This window comes from Rhineura floridana, chromosome 2 (assembly GCF_030035675.1).
Source record: "Rhineura floridana isolate rRhiFlo1 chromosome 2, rRhiFlo1.hap2, whole genome shotgun sequence".
Taxonomy (NCBI): Eukaryota; Metazoa; Chordata; class Lepidosauria; order Squamata; family Rhineuridae; genus Rhineura; species Rhineura floridana.
The window spans coordinates 116,297,117-116,313,347 of NC_084481.1; the positions used below are offsets into that span (position 1 = coordinate 116,297,117).

General features: G+C 40.9%; 1 protein-coding gene across 2 annotated transcripts in view; it reads right to left on the bottom strand.

Annotated features, from left to right (window-relative positions):
- NUCB2 (nucleobindin 2) overlaps positions 1-16,231 on the bottom strand; it is a 49,873-nt gene that overhangs the window by 15,449 nt on the left and 18,193 nt on the right. For both annotated transcript variants that reach the window (XM_061610254.1, XM_061610255.1), the window contains exons 4-8: positions 15,115-15,241; positions 9,516-9,619; positions 3,782-3,967; positions 3,029-3,119; positions 1,485-1,543 (exon numbers count right to left, since the gene is read on the bottom strand). In XM_061610254.1, coding sequence (XP_061466238.1) covers positions 1,485-1,543; positions 3,029-3,119; positions 3,782-3,967; positions 9,516-9,619; positions 15,115-15,241 — 567 coding nt within the window. The remainder of the gene's footprint in view (positions 1-1,484; positions 1,544-3,028; positions 3,120-3,781; positions 3,968-9,515; positions 9,620-15,114; positions 15,242-16,231) is intronic.

The following is a 16,231-nucleotide window of genomic DNA, read 5'->3' on the forward strand; positions in this document are numbered from 1 at the left end:
GACTGGCCCAAGGTCACCCAGTGAACTTCATGGCTGTGTGGAGATTCGAACCCTGGTCTCCCAGTTCGTAGTCAACACTGACCCGGGGAAGAGGAGGAGGGGAGGAGATTGGGTGAGTGGGCACTGGGCAGAGGGGAAGCCCCTTTCCCTTCCAAAAGGAAAACACTGTGAACAGTATCATTGCTTTTCAGCAGTTCCCCCACCTTTTTATTCTACAGCAGGCACATGTAGTCTCCCACTCAAATTTAAACCAAAGCTGTCCTTGGCCACATCCACACCAGACCTTTATTTCACTTTGGAGAGTCATGGCTTCTCTCAAAGAATCCTGGGAAGTGTAGTTAGTGAAGGGTGCTGAGAGTTGCTAGGAGATGCCCTGTTCCCCTCACAGACCTTCAAACAGAGTGGCTGACTGTTAAACCAGTCTGGCCACTGGACCTCTCTCAGGGGAACAGGAGTCTCCTCTCAGCACCCTTCACAAACTACACTTCCCAGGATTCTCTGAGGGAAGCCATGACTATCACACTATCACTCCTGATTAGCCAAGTAGCTGATTAGCCAATAGCTGTGAGTCTGGCTCTTAGAACACTGACAATTGGTTCTTACTGAGCATGCCCGAAGTTATAATTGGGTTCAAGCCAAAATTTCTTAAATTAATTAAAAATCAGCCAGGCATTTTTTTTAACTTTTAAACTGCAGAAGAAGAAGGTCAGAGTATGGGGCAAGGTCAGTAACAGGATTACAGGTACTCTGTGAACATGGCTGATTTTTAATGAATTTCAACAGATTGTGAGAACTCTCAGAGAAAAAAGTCCAAAAGGGCTCTGGGTTTTCTCCCCTCTCTTTTTAGACTTTGAACTTTCTATTTTCTCTGACTGTTTTGTGTATTGCCATGAAAATTGAGAGGGTTGTTAAGCAAGTTTCTGAGTTCAGGACTATAAGTTTTGTAAGGTTTTGTTCTGAAATTAGCTTAAGGGAAACATCAGAATAGCATAGGAGATATTTTCATTTTAACATTGCAGAATGTGAAAAATCCACGATGGCTATAGTATACAGCCACTCTTGTGGCTGTATAATTTAGCCTTGAGCACATCTGTGGTGGGATACAGAAATACTACTATTGTTGCTGTTTTTATATATAAGGAAGCACCTAAATATCACAGAATCATAAGGAAGAATTTTCATACGATGTGTATCACATAATGTATGTATTTGGTAATTTTTGTAGATCAACACTTTTAGTATATGTGTTTCATTTTAATAGATTTTTATAGTATATTGTCAGTTGTTATCCACATAAATGGCTTTGAGACTTCTTTTACATGAAGCAATACATAAACTGAATAAATCTAAATCATATTATGTGTAATATGTCTAAACAGGTTTAGAACACCAACATTCCACACCAGCGACCCATACCCAGAAATCCCTGCTCATGACATATGACAAATGATTCCAAAATACTCCAGTTGTTTACACATATTTACCTCTTTAGTAAACAGGGCTTCTAACTCCTGCTCATCGAGAAAACCATCAGTATTGACATCTATAAAAAAATAAATATAATGCATATAAATATAGGTAACAGAAAGACTAGTGCGCTCCTGCAAAACAGGCCTAATCCACAGATTGTATTCCACAACCCTAACTTGGATTAACATCTATATCTAATAAAACAGTGGGCAAAGCACAGAAGAGATTTTTCTCTTTAGCAGTTGACAAGACCTTTTGGTTGACCTTTGCTGTTGACTATTTGGTTTGAAACCCCAGTTAAAGCACACACATTTTTATCTTGTTTACCAAAGAAAACACAGAATTTGAAAATTTCCATGCTTTCATCATGAAATTGAAAACGTAAAAATAGTCAAAATAAAATCTTAATACGTAAATAGTACTTGAATATAATTCAAAATTCACAGTACTCTGTGGGACCTGGTTTGGGCAAGGGGATAGATGTGGGAGGCTTCATACCCTAAGATACATTGCCTCTCTTTACCCTCCTCCCCAGATAAGATTCCACATAGTCAGTACTAAAACAATTGGAAAGGAAAAAAATGGCTAGGTACACCTCATGGCAAACATTGCCATTACTTTCTAAAATGCTGGTGTTTCTGAATATTCAGTGGTAAAAGAAAGTTCTTTAAAAACCAGGGTTTGTATTAAATTATGCCATCTTAACTTTCAATAATTAACTTTTGAAGCAAAGGCCTGTTATACAAGGGTGTGAAATCCATACTCTAACATTGCAATGTCTAGCTGCTGTTTAATTAGAAAGGAATTAACCATCGGTCTCAAATAAAGGCCAGTATCAGCCTCAGATCTGTTCAGTTTTGCATATTCGCTATAACATCATAAATTACACTTGTCAGATTTTGATAAATTCACTCTGCCACACAGCCATTCTGCAACACTAGGGTACATGTAGCAGAAAGAAACAGGGAACAGAAAACAGGCGGGGGAAGGGCTCACAGCCCCATTTCCTGATACTTTACAGGATCTTTTGTCCCAGTGGTTGGAGGGCAGCTGGTGTAACTCTATGCCAACTTAAAATAAATTCAAGTTATTTTCCTTCTTCAAAATGTTATTTTTCCTCAATATGGACTCAAGGTTTTTGAAAGAAATAACATCAGAATAAGTGCAACAAGCCCAGCAATCACAGAAATTGTTATGGTACAAGTACCTATAAACATATAAATAAGCTCCACTAGTAATTCAATTCCATCATGGCTCCTCAGTGCTGTGTTATAGAACTTTCCAGATATGCATGTGATGAAGATACTCAGTTGTCTATTCTTGAATAAAGCAACTTCAAAGGGGCACTCCAATGCAAAAATGCTGAATTACAATTTATCATCAGGGAGTTATATTCTAGCACCTCTGCCCTAATCAACATAATAGGATTTTATCCTACTACAGGGGTTAATTTACTTAAGACTATTTATTGTCACATGCTGAAGATACTGCTCAGCAGAAGGCAGTGCAAGAGCATCACTCAAGTTGGTTAATTTGTACAGAAAAATTATCTCCTTACCATGCAACTTGAAAAAAGTCTTTGGATCAAAGTCATTAGGGTCCAGCCCATCTGCCTCCTCCCACACCTCTTTCAACTGGTCTTTGCTTCCCTGTAAAGTGGATCGTAAAAAGCAATAATACAAACGATTACATAGAAATTTATTGCAAGCACATTGTGCTAAATAAACACCTATTAGCTTTCTTAAAAAGGATTCAAAATCTAGTTAATTTCCACACACACACACTCACAAACACACATTTTTAAATCCAAAGTCCACTTAACTGGGAGACAGTCTATTATCCATTAATGTCAGCATCTTCAGGATGAACTCCTACATTGTCACCAGAGAATGATAAGCATTTGAAACAATGTGCTACATATAGTCAAGAATAATTTGAATCATTCTAGACTAGCATGATGGTGGGTTGGATTTAGTCAGCCTCCATTCCCTGCAGCTGAAACTTTTTTTTTTTTTTTTTAAGGAAACACAGAATCTCGGCCCCTTCTGAAAAATGTTGATTAAACAAGAAACGTCTGGATCTGATCAGCTACTCTGCCACGGATCTCTGAAAAGGAGCGCTACTCCTCCCCCACCCTATAATGAAATTCAGTTTTTACTGAAGTTAAAAACAAATATACTCTGCAAGTTCAATAACCAAATGAATTTTAAGTACATTTAAAAATAATATTCCACTGTTATTATTTGTTCTCCATTTAACATACAACAAATACACTTTCACTATGTGGTACAGACACAAACTGTGTGCTTACAGGATGGTTAACCTTGGGGTGATCGCCATGCTTTTTCTTCATTTCTTCATACTTGGATTCCTCTAGGTGTCTCTTTTCTTCATCCAGTGTTTTTAAATACTCTCTTCTTTCGTGTTCTTTCATCATCTCATATTTCTTAAACTCCTCATGACGGGTCTTGTCATAGTTTTCCAAGTCATGTGTGGCCTACAAATAAACAAAATAAGAAAATGGTGCTTTCTGACCACTGAGATATGAAGCACAAACTACTCCTTTCACCCAAGAGTAGTCTCTGTGTGTGTCTGCCCCATTTTCCCTCCCAAAGATATGTCCTAGGCCATATTGAAAGGCTGATATAGCTCACACACTTTCCTTCCAATTTCCTTATGAAAGGAAAGCAAGCATGAAGTGGTTTAGAAAAGGTTACAATCTGTCACACGCAGACATCACTAATAGGCATTATCTTGGTAACTGTTAACAACCCTTGAAGATGGCTCCAGATGGGGCCCCTGGGCACAGGAAGGGAGCTTCTTCCGCCCGTCTGTTTGCTGGCTCCGTCTCACCTGCCTTTTGCAGCTGTGTGGGCTGCATGCGCAGGATTGCCCTTAACCAAGATGGCGGCCGAGGTTTCCCTAAGGGGGTGAAGCCTCCGCTGCCACCTTGGTTGATAGCAGCGATGCACACGCATAGCACACATGCATGCCATCAGCCAAGATGGCAGTGGAGGCTTCAGCCCCTTAGGGAAACCTTGACTGCCATCTTGGTTAAGAGCAGTCCGGCGCGCACAGCTGCAAAGGACAGGAGAGATGGAGCCAGCAAACAGGAGGGCAGAAGAAGCTCCTTCCCTGTGATCCGCCACGGCAGCTACTCTGCCACGGATCTCTGAAAAGGAGCGCTACTCCTCCCCCACCCTATCGAGGGGCCCCTCAGGGGCCTTTGTGGCTCCAGGGGCCCTCAGCCAAGGCCCGACCTGGCCGCCCTTTGGGAACCAGCCCTGCTATTAGGTGATACTATTGCCTGTTGGAGGTTAAAATCTTTTCTTCTGGATTAATGTTTGCACTGCTCAAAAACAACATGCTTTCTCAGCTACACTGCTTAATAACTGTGAAATGTGTCACCTAATGAGAAACATACCTTTACTGATTATCTCAACTGATCAACAATGTCAATGTATAGTACAACGCATCACAATCTACAACTCCCAACAGTCCCAGCCACTATAGCTAATGGTCAAGGAAGATGGGAGTTGCAGTTCTAAGCATGTGAATATTGGGGAAGGCTAGCTAGTGCACAAGGTAGGTTGCAAAAATATTTCACTACACCAGCTCCAGGCTCCTTGGTGTCCCCATCCCAGCATGCTCCATTTCAGGGCCTACTCCTGGCTTATGGAGGAGGAGCCTAGTTGTTTTGTTTTTATATTTGCATTTTTAACAGTGTTCTAAGTTGCTTGGAGCTCTTTGGATAACAAGTGACTAAAGAATTTTATTATTATTATTATTAATAATAATAATATTAATAATAATAATAATAGTAATAATAATAGCCCACTTGGGCAAAGCTGGGACCTCCCGTCATAACAGAACTCCCCCTTCCAAAAGTTGTGTTCTTCCAACTACTCACCATCCAAATCTCTCCTACCCGCCCCAACCACAAGCCATCAACATCAGGTGGATTATTATTGGTCTGTTAGTCTTCCTTCCAGCCAAACAGCAAGAGGAGGAGGGAGCAGGCAAGCCCAAGGCTTGCTGAGGCATAATGTGCAAATACAGCCAACGGCTCCAACACTGTCACTGTAAGTCTGCTTCTGTCTATCTTTCTACACTGGTACTCATAGCCATTAATTCTCTAAACCAGCCTTTCCCAACCAGTGTGCCTCCAGATGTTGTTGGACCACAACTCCCATCTTCCTGACCATTGGCAATGCTGGCTGAGGCTGATGGGAGTTGTGGTGCAACAACATCTGGAGGCACACTGGTTGGGAAAGGCTGCTCTAAGCTCTAAGGCTGCAATCAAATACATGCCTATTCAGAAGTAAGCTCCATTGAGTTCCATGGGACTTACTCCCAGGTAAGCATGTACTGGATTGCAAGCTAAGTCACAAAGTCTCCCAATGGAAATCTCATTCAGCTATGAGCTCACTAGGGGGAGCTAAGAACTCACTATACTCAGTCTGCCCCCATCTGCAATATGGGAATAATACCAATCTATCTTCAAGGGTTGTTAACAATTACCAAGGTAATTTGCCACATTTTGACACTCTAAAGTGCTACAGTATTAATAAGGATTTATCTATGTGGGTTCTTTTTCCCTTTCAGCTGCCCATCCCAATTTTTTTGATCTGGAAAAAGGTCTATTTGCTATCTTTCAGGTTTACAATACTCAGGAGAGGTGGGGATATAAATCTATTTTTTTATTTAAAAAACAGGGCAATAAGCTTTAATTGGCAGATTCATTAGCTAAAGCTTTAGTTCAGGGATGGGGACCCTGTGATCTTCCAGCTGATATTGATGAGAGTTGCAGTCCAAGTCACAGATTCCCCATCCCTGCTTTAGCGGATTGATCTGTGAAGGCCAATTTTGATCAGGTTAAAAACACACCTGTTTATATCTTGAGGCTCTTTTGGTTCTTCCGAGTTAACATGGAAAAAAAGTATTAAAAATGGCCTCTCCTCCAGTGTTGCAGGTTTTGTTTGATTATCTGTAAGTTTCACTTATACTTTAATATTTCCAAAGAACCTATATTGAGGTTTTGGCAATATGCAGATCAAATTAAATGTAAAACAATTAACTAGTTAAAAGACAGGTGATTAATCAATTAAAATTCTTTAAGTGGTTATAATCTTTTTTCTTTAGATATATACATACATTAAAAAGTTAAGGAAATCAGAGAAGAAAAGTATAGGAGTATTAGCTGGCATAGGTCAAAAGAGTTGTCACTGGCCCAACACATAGGGCAGGGTACACCCTCGACTTGGTTTTTGCTCTAGATGGAGGAAAGGGTGGCCTGGAAATAGGGAGTGTTTAGACTTATGGTGAAGTTTTGACTTATGGCTCTGATCTTTCCCTGCAGGGGTGGTGGACAGATTAAGATGGTCCGCCCCTGGAGACTAATGGAATCCACTGGATTCCTGAATGCCCTGGGGGAGTTCCCAGTAGATAGAGCAGGTGACTCTGTTGAAGCCCTTGTCAGGCTGTGGAACAGTGAGGCACGTCAGGCTCTTGACACAGTTGCCCCTGAGCACCTTCTCCAGCATTGTGGAGCCTGGTTTGCACCTTGGTATACCAGTGAGCTAAGGGCAATGAAACAGGCTGGACAATGGCTAGGGAGCAAGTGGCGAAAGACGTGCTGTGAGGCTGATTGGGCATGAGTAAAACATCATAACCGTGCCTACTGTGTGCCAGTCAAGGTGGCGAAGAAGGCCCACTTCACTGCCTCCATCGCATACTCAAGTAGCCATCCAGTGGAGCTTTTCCATATTGTCAGGGGTCTGTTGACATCAACTTCAGGGAATATAGTTTTAGACCCTTCAGAGGCCTACTGTGAATTGTTTGCAAGGCACTTTGAGGGTAAAGTTGCTCACCTCCGTAGCAGTCTTGATACTCCATCCACATCTACTGTAGTCCCCAATGAGGTGTCCAGTGCAACGTCTGCTGCAACTACTAGGGGACGGTTTCAGTTGATGCAGCCTGATAATGTAGACAAGGTGCTTCTGATGATGGGGCCAGCAGTGTGCTCTCAACCCTTGCCCTTCTTGGCTTATTAAAGCTTGCCAAGGGGGTTTGACCAAATGGATCCTGTGTGTGGTCAATGCATCATTGCGGGAGGGAGTGGTTTCAGCCACCCTAAAAGAGGCAGTGATCTGACCACTCCTGAAAAAGCCACCCCGGACCCATTGGCTTGCGACAATTACCAACCGGTCGCAGATACCCCCTTCTTAAGGAGGGTGATTGAGAGGGTTGTGGCGCAGCAATTGCAAGTACTCTTGGAACAGATTATCTTGACCCATTCCAGTCTGGGTTCAGGCCTGGTTATGGGACTGAATCGGCCTTGGTTGCCCTGATGGATGACCTGTATTGGGAGAAGGACAGGGGGAGTGCAACTCTGTTACTCTTACTTGATCTCTCAGCAGCTTTTGATTCCATTGGCCTTCTGGGCTGACTTGGTGAGATGGGTATTGGAGGCACTGGTTTTACAGTAGTCCAGTCCTATCTCCAAGGTCATTTTTAGAGAACAGCATTGGGTGACTGTCTTTCAGCCCCCTGGCAGTTGTGCTGTGGGGTGTGCAGGTTACCATCTATTCCCCCATATTGTTTAACATCTATATGAAGCCCTTGGGAGCGGTCATCAGGAGATTTAGGGCGAGGTGTGAGCAGTATGCTGATGATACCCAGCTCTATTTCTCTGTTAAATCTGAATTGGGAGAGGCCATGCAAGCCCTGGACCGCTGCCTGGAGTCGGTGATGGGCTAAATGAGGGCCAATAAACTGAGTCTGAATCCTAGCAAGACAGAGGATCTGTGGGTTGGTGGTTCCTGAGTTCAGATAATTGGTCAGTTGCCTGCTTTGGATGGGGTCGTACTCTCTCTGAAAGAGCAGGTCTATAGTCTGGGGGTGCTCCTGGATCCATCTTTGACACTAGAGACCTAGGTGACCTCAGTGACTAGGAGTGCCTTTTACCAGCTTTGGCTTGTAAGACTACTGCAGCTGTTTCTGGACCAGGATAGCCTGACCACTGTTGTCCACGCACTGGTAACCTCCAGGCTGGAGTACTGTAATGCTCTCTATGTGGGGCTGCCCTTGAGGTTGGTTCGGAAGCTGCAGCTGGTGTAAGATGCAGTGGTGAGACTGCTCACTGGGGCAGGGTATTGCCAGCATGTCACCCCACTGCTGAAAGAATTGCACTGGCTGCCCATTTGCTACTGGGGCAAGTTCTAGGTTCTGGTATACAAAGCTCTGTACAGCTTGGGACCAGGATACTGGAAAGACCGTCTCATCCCTTATGTAACCAGTCAGTCACTGTGCTCTGCAGGTGAAGGCCTCCTGCAGATACCATCTTATCAGGAGGTCTGTTCCACATAACATAGAAAACGCATCTTTAGCGTGGCGGCACCTACCCTGTGGAATTCCCTCCCCTTAAATATTAGGCAGGCGCCATCTCTGTTATCTTTTTGGTGCCTATTGAAGACCTTCCTCTTTCAATGAGACTTTTAACTTGAAACCTTATCCCAGTCTGCGTCTGGGTTGGAATTGCTTTTTAATATGCTTTTAAACCTTCTTTTTTAAAAAATATTTTTAATCTTTTTTTAAAACATGTTTTGAAGCTTTTTTAAAAATGTTTTGTTTTAATGTATTTTAAAGTCTGTTTTTATGATATTTTAAAGGGTTTTTGTGCTTTTGTTTGCCGTCCTGGGCTCCTGCTCTGAGGAAGGGTGAGATACAAATCAAATAATAAATAAATGAAAGAGCATTCAATTTAAAGGCTCTGTAAAAAACTCCAAGGGCTACTTATATTGGCATAAGAATGCAAGTCACATGAGGCACTACGAGAAAAATGAACAGACTGTTTTCAAATGCAGATACATTTTCTGTGGCACAATATTACATTACGGAATCAAATGGGATTCTCAGACGATGACTCCTGAGGTAACTATGACAGTTATTCAGAATGGAAGGAGGGAGAAAAAGTAGATTCCACTCAAGAAAAATACAGCAGTAGCAGCAAACAAGCATCTTGAAAATATTTGCTCAACACTTACAGCTTTGATTAGCATGTCTAAATCTTTAGCTTCAAAAGTGTGAGGGTTGTCATGGTTCAGATGCTCAAACTGTTTGAGAAGGAATTGGTGGTCTATGCCAGAATCTAAAAACAATCCATACAAAGACAGAAATTATTTATTTACTTGTATTAATATATACAATATGCCAAACAAAAGGTTAAGCTTTTAGCACTGTATGGATAACAAAGCATACTTTAAAAACACATTTAATATCTTGCCGCCCTCAATAGCATCTCAGGGATGCACTTTAGTTGAGGTGAAAAGAATACTGACATTCAAAAGAATACAATTGTTAAGTGTATAGGGATTACACTGTAATTTTAATTGACAAATTAAAATGTACATTATAGCAGACACATACTACAAATATTCTGTACTTAATCAATTTCAATATCCATCATTCTTTCCAATAACAAATTTGGATGGTTGCATGCTAGTTGGGAAGGGAAGTGGATTGGCACTCAACAGACTGTACAGCCACCTAGAAATAAGGTAGTGGTTTCTACATTCTCCAGGGACACAACAGTATAAAAGTTTTCATTAAAAGAAAAAGGAAAAAGAGTAAAGAAAAAAACCAGAAAACTGTCAAACAGCCAATGATGGCTGAGCATGCTCAGTGGTTTCCATGGAATGGCGAGTGTCATTTGGAAAAGAAAGAGAATGGGGGTGGGAGGTTAGCCTTCTTCAAGTCCCTTACAGTTTATAGTATCCTGAAGGAGGGAACAGCTGGCTGGCACCCTGAATAGGAACATTTCTGTGAGGAAACATGCCAATGTTTGGTTGCAGGTTCCACTTGTGTCCACTTAATTTTGGTTCACATGAATCATGTATCAAATTATGGTTCTTGTCATGACCAACAATTCCGTCAAATATTGCTTTAGGACTTTATTTTGTATTGATCTTTTGGTTTTATGATGGCTTATGGCCAGACAAGTAAAATGTGTTTACTTAGTTACATATGAATGAAGACAAAAGAAAAACACAGCAGCTTTGGCTTTTCTGGCCTCTTAATCATTAGCCGCTTTCTGTAGGAGATAATGAGAAAAGGATTACACAACTATGGGCCAGGTAGTTGCAGTGTTCCTCAATTAGCATTAAGAACCCAGGAATAGGCTGTGAGAATGCGTATTCCCCTCCACCAGCCTCTGCCTTCAGATGCAAATTCCTTTCTTCTCCCTTAACCGTTCTATGTTTGAACAATTTGCTGCTAAATGGCCTGGCCTTTTGTTAAACCAGCTTCAAGCAACACTGATTCAGATGGGACTCTGCTTTACATTGTAAGAGGAGAAAGAGGAAATTCACACCTGTGAAGAAGGCTGGAGGGGGAGGAAGCGGGTAAAAGACCAAGAATATTATGTCTACACCAGACTCCTCAACGCTTTAGATTCTAAATCAATCCAGTTTGGAATTCTACAAGGTTGAATGAAAGGCAGCTTGGGGTGGGAAGAGATTCAATGGCCTTCTGAGATGTGAAACAATTCATACAAAGAAAGACTTCTACGTAGCATACAGCCCTCGTTTAGATCATCATATGCACATTCTGCTGCTTCTCAATGTGGGGGAATATCCATTGTCACATAAGCAGATTTTCACAGGCACAGCAGGATTTGTCCTTCCTCTCCTCCCTCTGCCCCCCCAACCCTTTCCCCAACATTTGCTCCAGAGGGTGCCACAACCCCCTGAAACAGATTTGGGGGCATGTGGGGAATAGCAGGTGGGAGAAGAGGAAAGGAAATCCTGCTGCAGCAGCAGACATCCATTCCATGCACAGATTTACATAACTGGATGCCACCCACAGTGTGCACATCTACTGAGTTGTTTGCATGTTTTTTTCCTGTAAGAATTTTATCATGTTGCAAATGGCTCTAAGTGAGATAAGTTCTAAAGCTCACTAACTGCTGATTAGCAAGAGGGCCCTAGCCTTTGCTTACCGGGAAAATGAACATTATATCCCTATTCAAAGGATTTTACTGCTTGAAATTCTGCTTACAAGGAGTGGTATTCAATGCTAGTCTTACTCAGAGTAGGCCCACTGAAGTTAATAGACATGCCTAATTTAGCTTCATTAATTTCATTGGGTCTACTCTAACTCTTACCTGAATCACATTTTTTGATTGGGTAACCTCCCTGGTAGACTAATGCTGTGGACATAATGTATCTCAACTTTAGCAAAGCTTTGACAACGTGCCCCATGATATTCTGATTAGCAAGCTATCTGAACGTGGGCTAGATTGAACAACTATCAGGTGGATCCACAGTTGGCTCCAGAATTGTATGCTTAATATGTTTTTTTAATAATATTCTTAACCCTTTTTTAAAGTTTTTTTTAAAAAATGTTTTTAACACTGTTTTGTTTTAATGTATTTTAAGATCTGTTTTTATGGTGTTTTAAAGTGTTTTTAGCACTTTGTTTGCCGCCCTGGGCTCCTGCTGGGAGGAAGGGTGGGATACAAATTAAATAATAAATAAATAAAAAAATTGTACTCAAAGGGTGCTTATCAATAGTTCCTTCTCAACCTGGTGGAAGGTAACGAGCTCAGGGCTCAGTCCTGGGTCCACTACTCTTCAACATATTTATTAATGACTTGGACAAGGAGGTCCAGGGAGTGCTTATCAAATTTGCAGATGATACAAAATTGGGAGGGATAGTTAATACTTTGGAAGACAGAACAAAATCCCAAGGGACCTTGATTGGCTGGAGCATTGAACTGAAAACAACAGAATGAAATTTAACCAGGATAAGTGCAAAGTTTTACACCTAGGAAAAGGAAACCAAATGCACAGTCATAAGATAGGGGATACGTGGCTCAGCAATACTACATGCGACAAGAATCTTCAGATTGTTGTTGATTACAAGCTGAATATAAACTAACAGTGCGATGTGGCTGTAAAAAAGGCAAATACTATTTTGGGCTGCATTAACTGAAGTATAGTTTCCAAATCACGTGAAGTATTGGTTCCCCTCTGTTCGGCACTGGTTAGGCCTCATCTTGAGTACTGCATCCAGTTCTGGACACCACACTTTAAGAAGGATGCAAACTAACTGGAATGGGTTCAGAGGAGGGCAACAAGGATGATCAGAGAACTGGAAACAAAACCCTATGAGGAGAGACTGAAAGAACTGGGCATGTTTAGCTTTGAGAAGACTGAGGGGAGATATGACAGCACTGTTCAAGTACTTGAAAGGTTGCCACACAGAGGAGGGCCAGGATCTCTTCTTGATCATCCCAGAGTGCAGGACACAGAATCATAGGCTCAAGTTACAGGAAGCCAGATTTCAACTGAACATCAGGAAAACCTTCCTAACTGTTAGAGCGGTATGACAATGGAACCAATGACCTAAGGAGGTGATGGGCTCTCCAACACTGGAAGCATTCAAGAGGCAGCTGGACAGCCACCTGTCAGGTATGCTTTAATATAGATTCCTGCAATGAGCAGAGGTTGGCCTTTTAAGCCCCTTCCAACTCTATGGTTCTAAGAATACAACTCAAAATGTACAAAATGATTTTTTAAAAGTAGCAATATTTAATTAAACAAGCCTCAGCAAGGCAACACCAGTTTGGTGTGGGATTTAAGAGCAAAGGCACTTTTTTTTCAGCACTCCCATCCCAAATTTTCCTAATGCTTACTGGGCAGAATTGTGATTTGTTCTGATGTGGAACTATTCAGATTAACTGTTTGCCACAAATAGTGAAATCAGTTCTGGAGGGACATTTGTAATGGATAATCATGTGAACTGGCCCTAAGTGCTTTAGAGAAGGACTAAAACTGTTACATGGACTAGATAATCTGTCTTCATAAAGTCTGACCGTCCATTCTATCCCCCGAAGCACAATTTACTGCTTAATGAAATGTAAGCATTTAAAATGCTGCACAAAGTAAAACAGACCCATTTATCCATGTATCATCTTGCAAAACATTTTCTTCTTGCTATCTCCTGCACCCTAAAACAAGCACTGCGGTAACAGAAAAACATTTCTGCACCAATTGTGTTTTTTTAATGTGTCACTGTTTTGATAAGTATTGCAGCAGCATAGCAATAATTTTATATGGTACTCTGAATATTATATATATTGAACTGTATTAGACATAATATCCACTGATTTTCTGAAATTTATCTTTCTTTCAGACATTTTTAAACACAGAGCCAATTCTATAATAAAGTTATCCTATAAAACAGGATCTGTTCAATGGACCAGATGCTGAGAATCCCATCCCCTATGGGCCATTTTGGCAAGTGGGCAGGGCTGTCAATCACATGACATCACCATTATGTCAGGTGACTCAACTTCAAAGGAAACAACCAGAAATGCACTCTGTGTGCTTCCAATTCTTTCTTTGCATTAAAAAGCAAGTGCAGGGCAACAGAAGAAGGCACCAATTCAAAAAGTGTCCACTTTTTGATGCAAAGGAAGAATCAGGAGTGCATTGAAGAGTGTACTTCCAGTTCTTCTTCCTTTTAGCTAAATCTTAAAGTTTAAATACATGGTGTGAACTTTCCTGTGCCTGATTATTTATTTATTTATCAGATTTATATTCCGCCCTTTCTCCCAGTAGGAGCCCAGGGCGGCAATGCCATATATGATGTCAGGACCAGGAAAGATGGGCATGGTTTGCCCCAAACAGCCAACATCCAAAGCCTAGTGGGCCTGGTCTGGAGGTTCCCCACCACAGCCATGAAACAACATTCAGTTTGCCACTTACAACATAATCTCACCATTCTGTTATGCACGTTGGAAAAATCTACTAGTGCATATTTTAGGTAATACTGTTTTAACAGAAATGTTTCAACAAATTCATTACTATACAATCTGCAATTTAAACATTTTGAAAAATATTGTTAAGGGTTTTACTTACACACATAAAAAATATTATCTCATGTCACCACTAATGTTGCAAAGTTTCTCCTCACTACTATGTAAATTAGGAAAAAATGCTGTCAGTCTTTTTAAAGAATTATTCATGGATTGTAGGAATTTCGGTAGTATTGTTTTTTAAATGTTTTAATCTTTCTTGCTGTTTTCTTTTTAATATCTGGTCTGTGACTGTAATAAAACAATTCATTCATTCATAAAAATTAGGAACAAGATGCTAGTATATTTTTAAAATATCAAACTAGTAGAAATATTTTGCAATATTAAAGGGATAATATTAACATTTTATTTTTGTTCTGTATTTTCATAACTTGGCAAACTGACAACTGATGAACTATACTTTGATGTTACTAGTCCTCAATGAGAAAAGTTAATCCTCGCAAAGATGAAAGAAATTAATGAAAAAACCACAAGAGTATTTGAGGATATGAAAGTGGAACCCCTCTAGTTGCCTCCGCTGTTCTAAACCATAATTCCAAATCTCTGTGTGTTGTTTCCTCAGAGCCGGTCTGTCTCGTTCTTCCTGATTTCCAAACAGGACAGGGATGTGTAATGAGGTCAAGGGAAACACAGAAACTCTTACAGCATTCTATTTCATTTTAATCTCTGCTACTGATGTAAACAAGGGAAACATTACTGTTTACATCAGATGTTTACCCACTGCCCAGTCAACTCTTGTCCAACTTTTTGCTTTGTGTTCTTACCTTGAAATGAATCAATTTTGGCTTTAATTAACATCCTTAATCTTGCAACCTCTTGTCTTTTCAGTTCATCCAGCCTTGTTCTCACATGATGGCTAACTAAATCTAGCTCTTTGCTTAACTTTCCACTCTGTTGACAAAACAAATGATTATCTTTATCAATCACAGTAACTTTTCTAGAAGGTAACTACAGAGTCACTGTTCTAATATGTGCTCAATGTACTGAGAGACGATGATGAAATATTTCACAAGTTATACGTTACTATTGGAAGGACATATTATTCACTTTTAACACAGAAATAGAATCCAAAGTCTAACATCCTTATGTTTCATATACAATAAATAAATGAGTAGAATAAGTAAGCTAATGCTCCAATCCAGTCTTCAGTACAAAGCTTTGCAAGACTGTGTTGTTGATAGAGTACTGTTGGAATGGAAGGCTTCCTTTTTCATTTCAGGATCAGGGAACACAATGCATGTGATGGAGACGCACAAGCAGTGCTTCCCCTGTCTAAAGTGAATGAGGAAGCCCTGCACGGAAACCTCTGCACACTAGAGCTCCCACACATTCAAGGAACAGCTGGATCAGGCAAAATAATTTCTAGCATGAACAAGAGAGATGCAAACCCGCAGAGCTGTTGGCTCTATACTGTATATCCACTAAAAGCAGAAGCATGACAGCTATGAAACCTCAGAGGAAGTGCCTCAGCAGCATTCACTAATGACCAAATTGTACAACAGAACCTAGGGACAGGTTTGGGCTGCCAGAAAGATGTTTTCAAGGTACTACCCAAGGGCAGAGCCAAGAATGGAGCAGTCAACTTTTATCACCACTGAAATCGACCTGTCTTGCCTGGAACTTTTGCATGATGTGTCACTAGCACTCTGCACCCCTAAACACCCACACTTGTCCTGGTAAGTCTAGAAATAGGCAACATATAGCCATTTGCACCACAGTGCCATTAACTATCTGTCTCAGTGCAGACTAAGCAAATTGGACATTGTTTTGAATTTCAGAACACACACTTTAGGATTAATACTTCATGAACAAATTATATATTGACAGTAGCAGCCACTGTGGCTGTTTGTGCACTGCAAAGCCACCCTCCCAACACTAGCG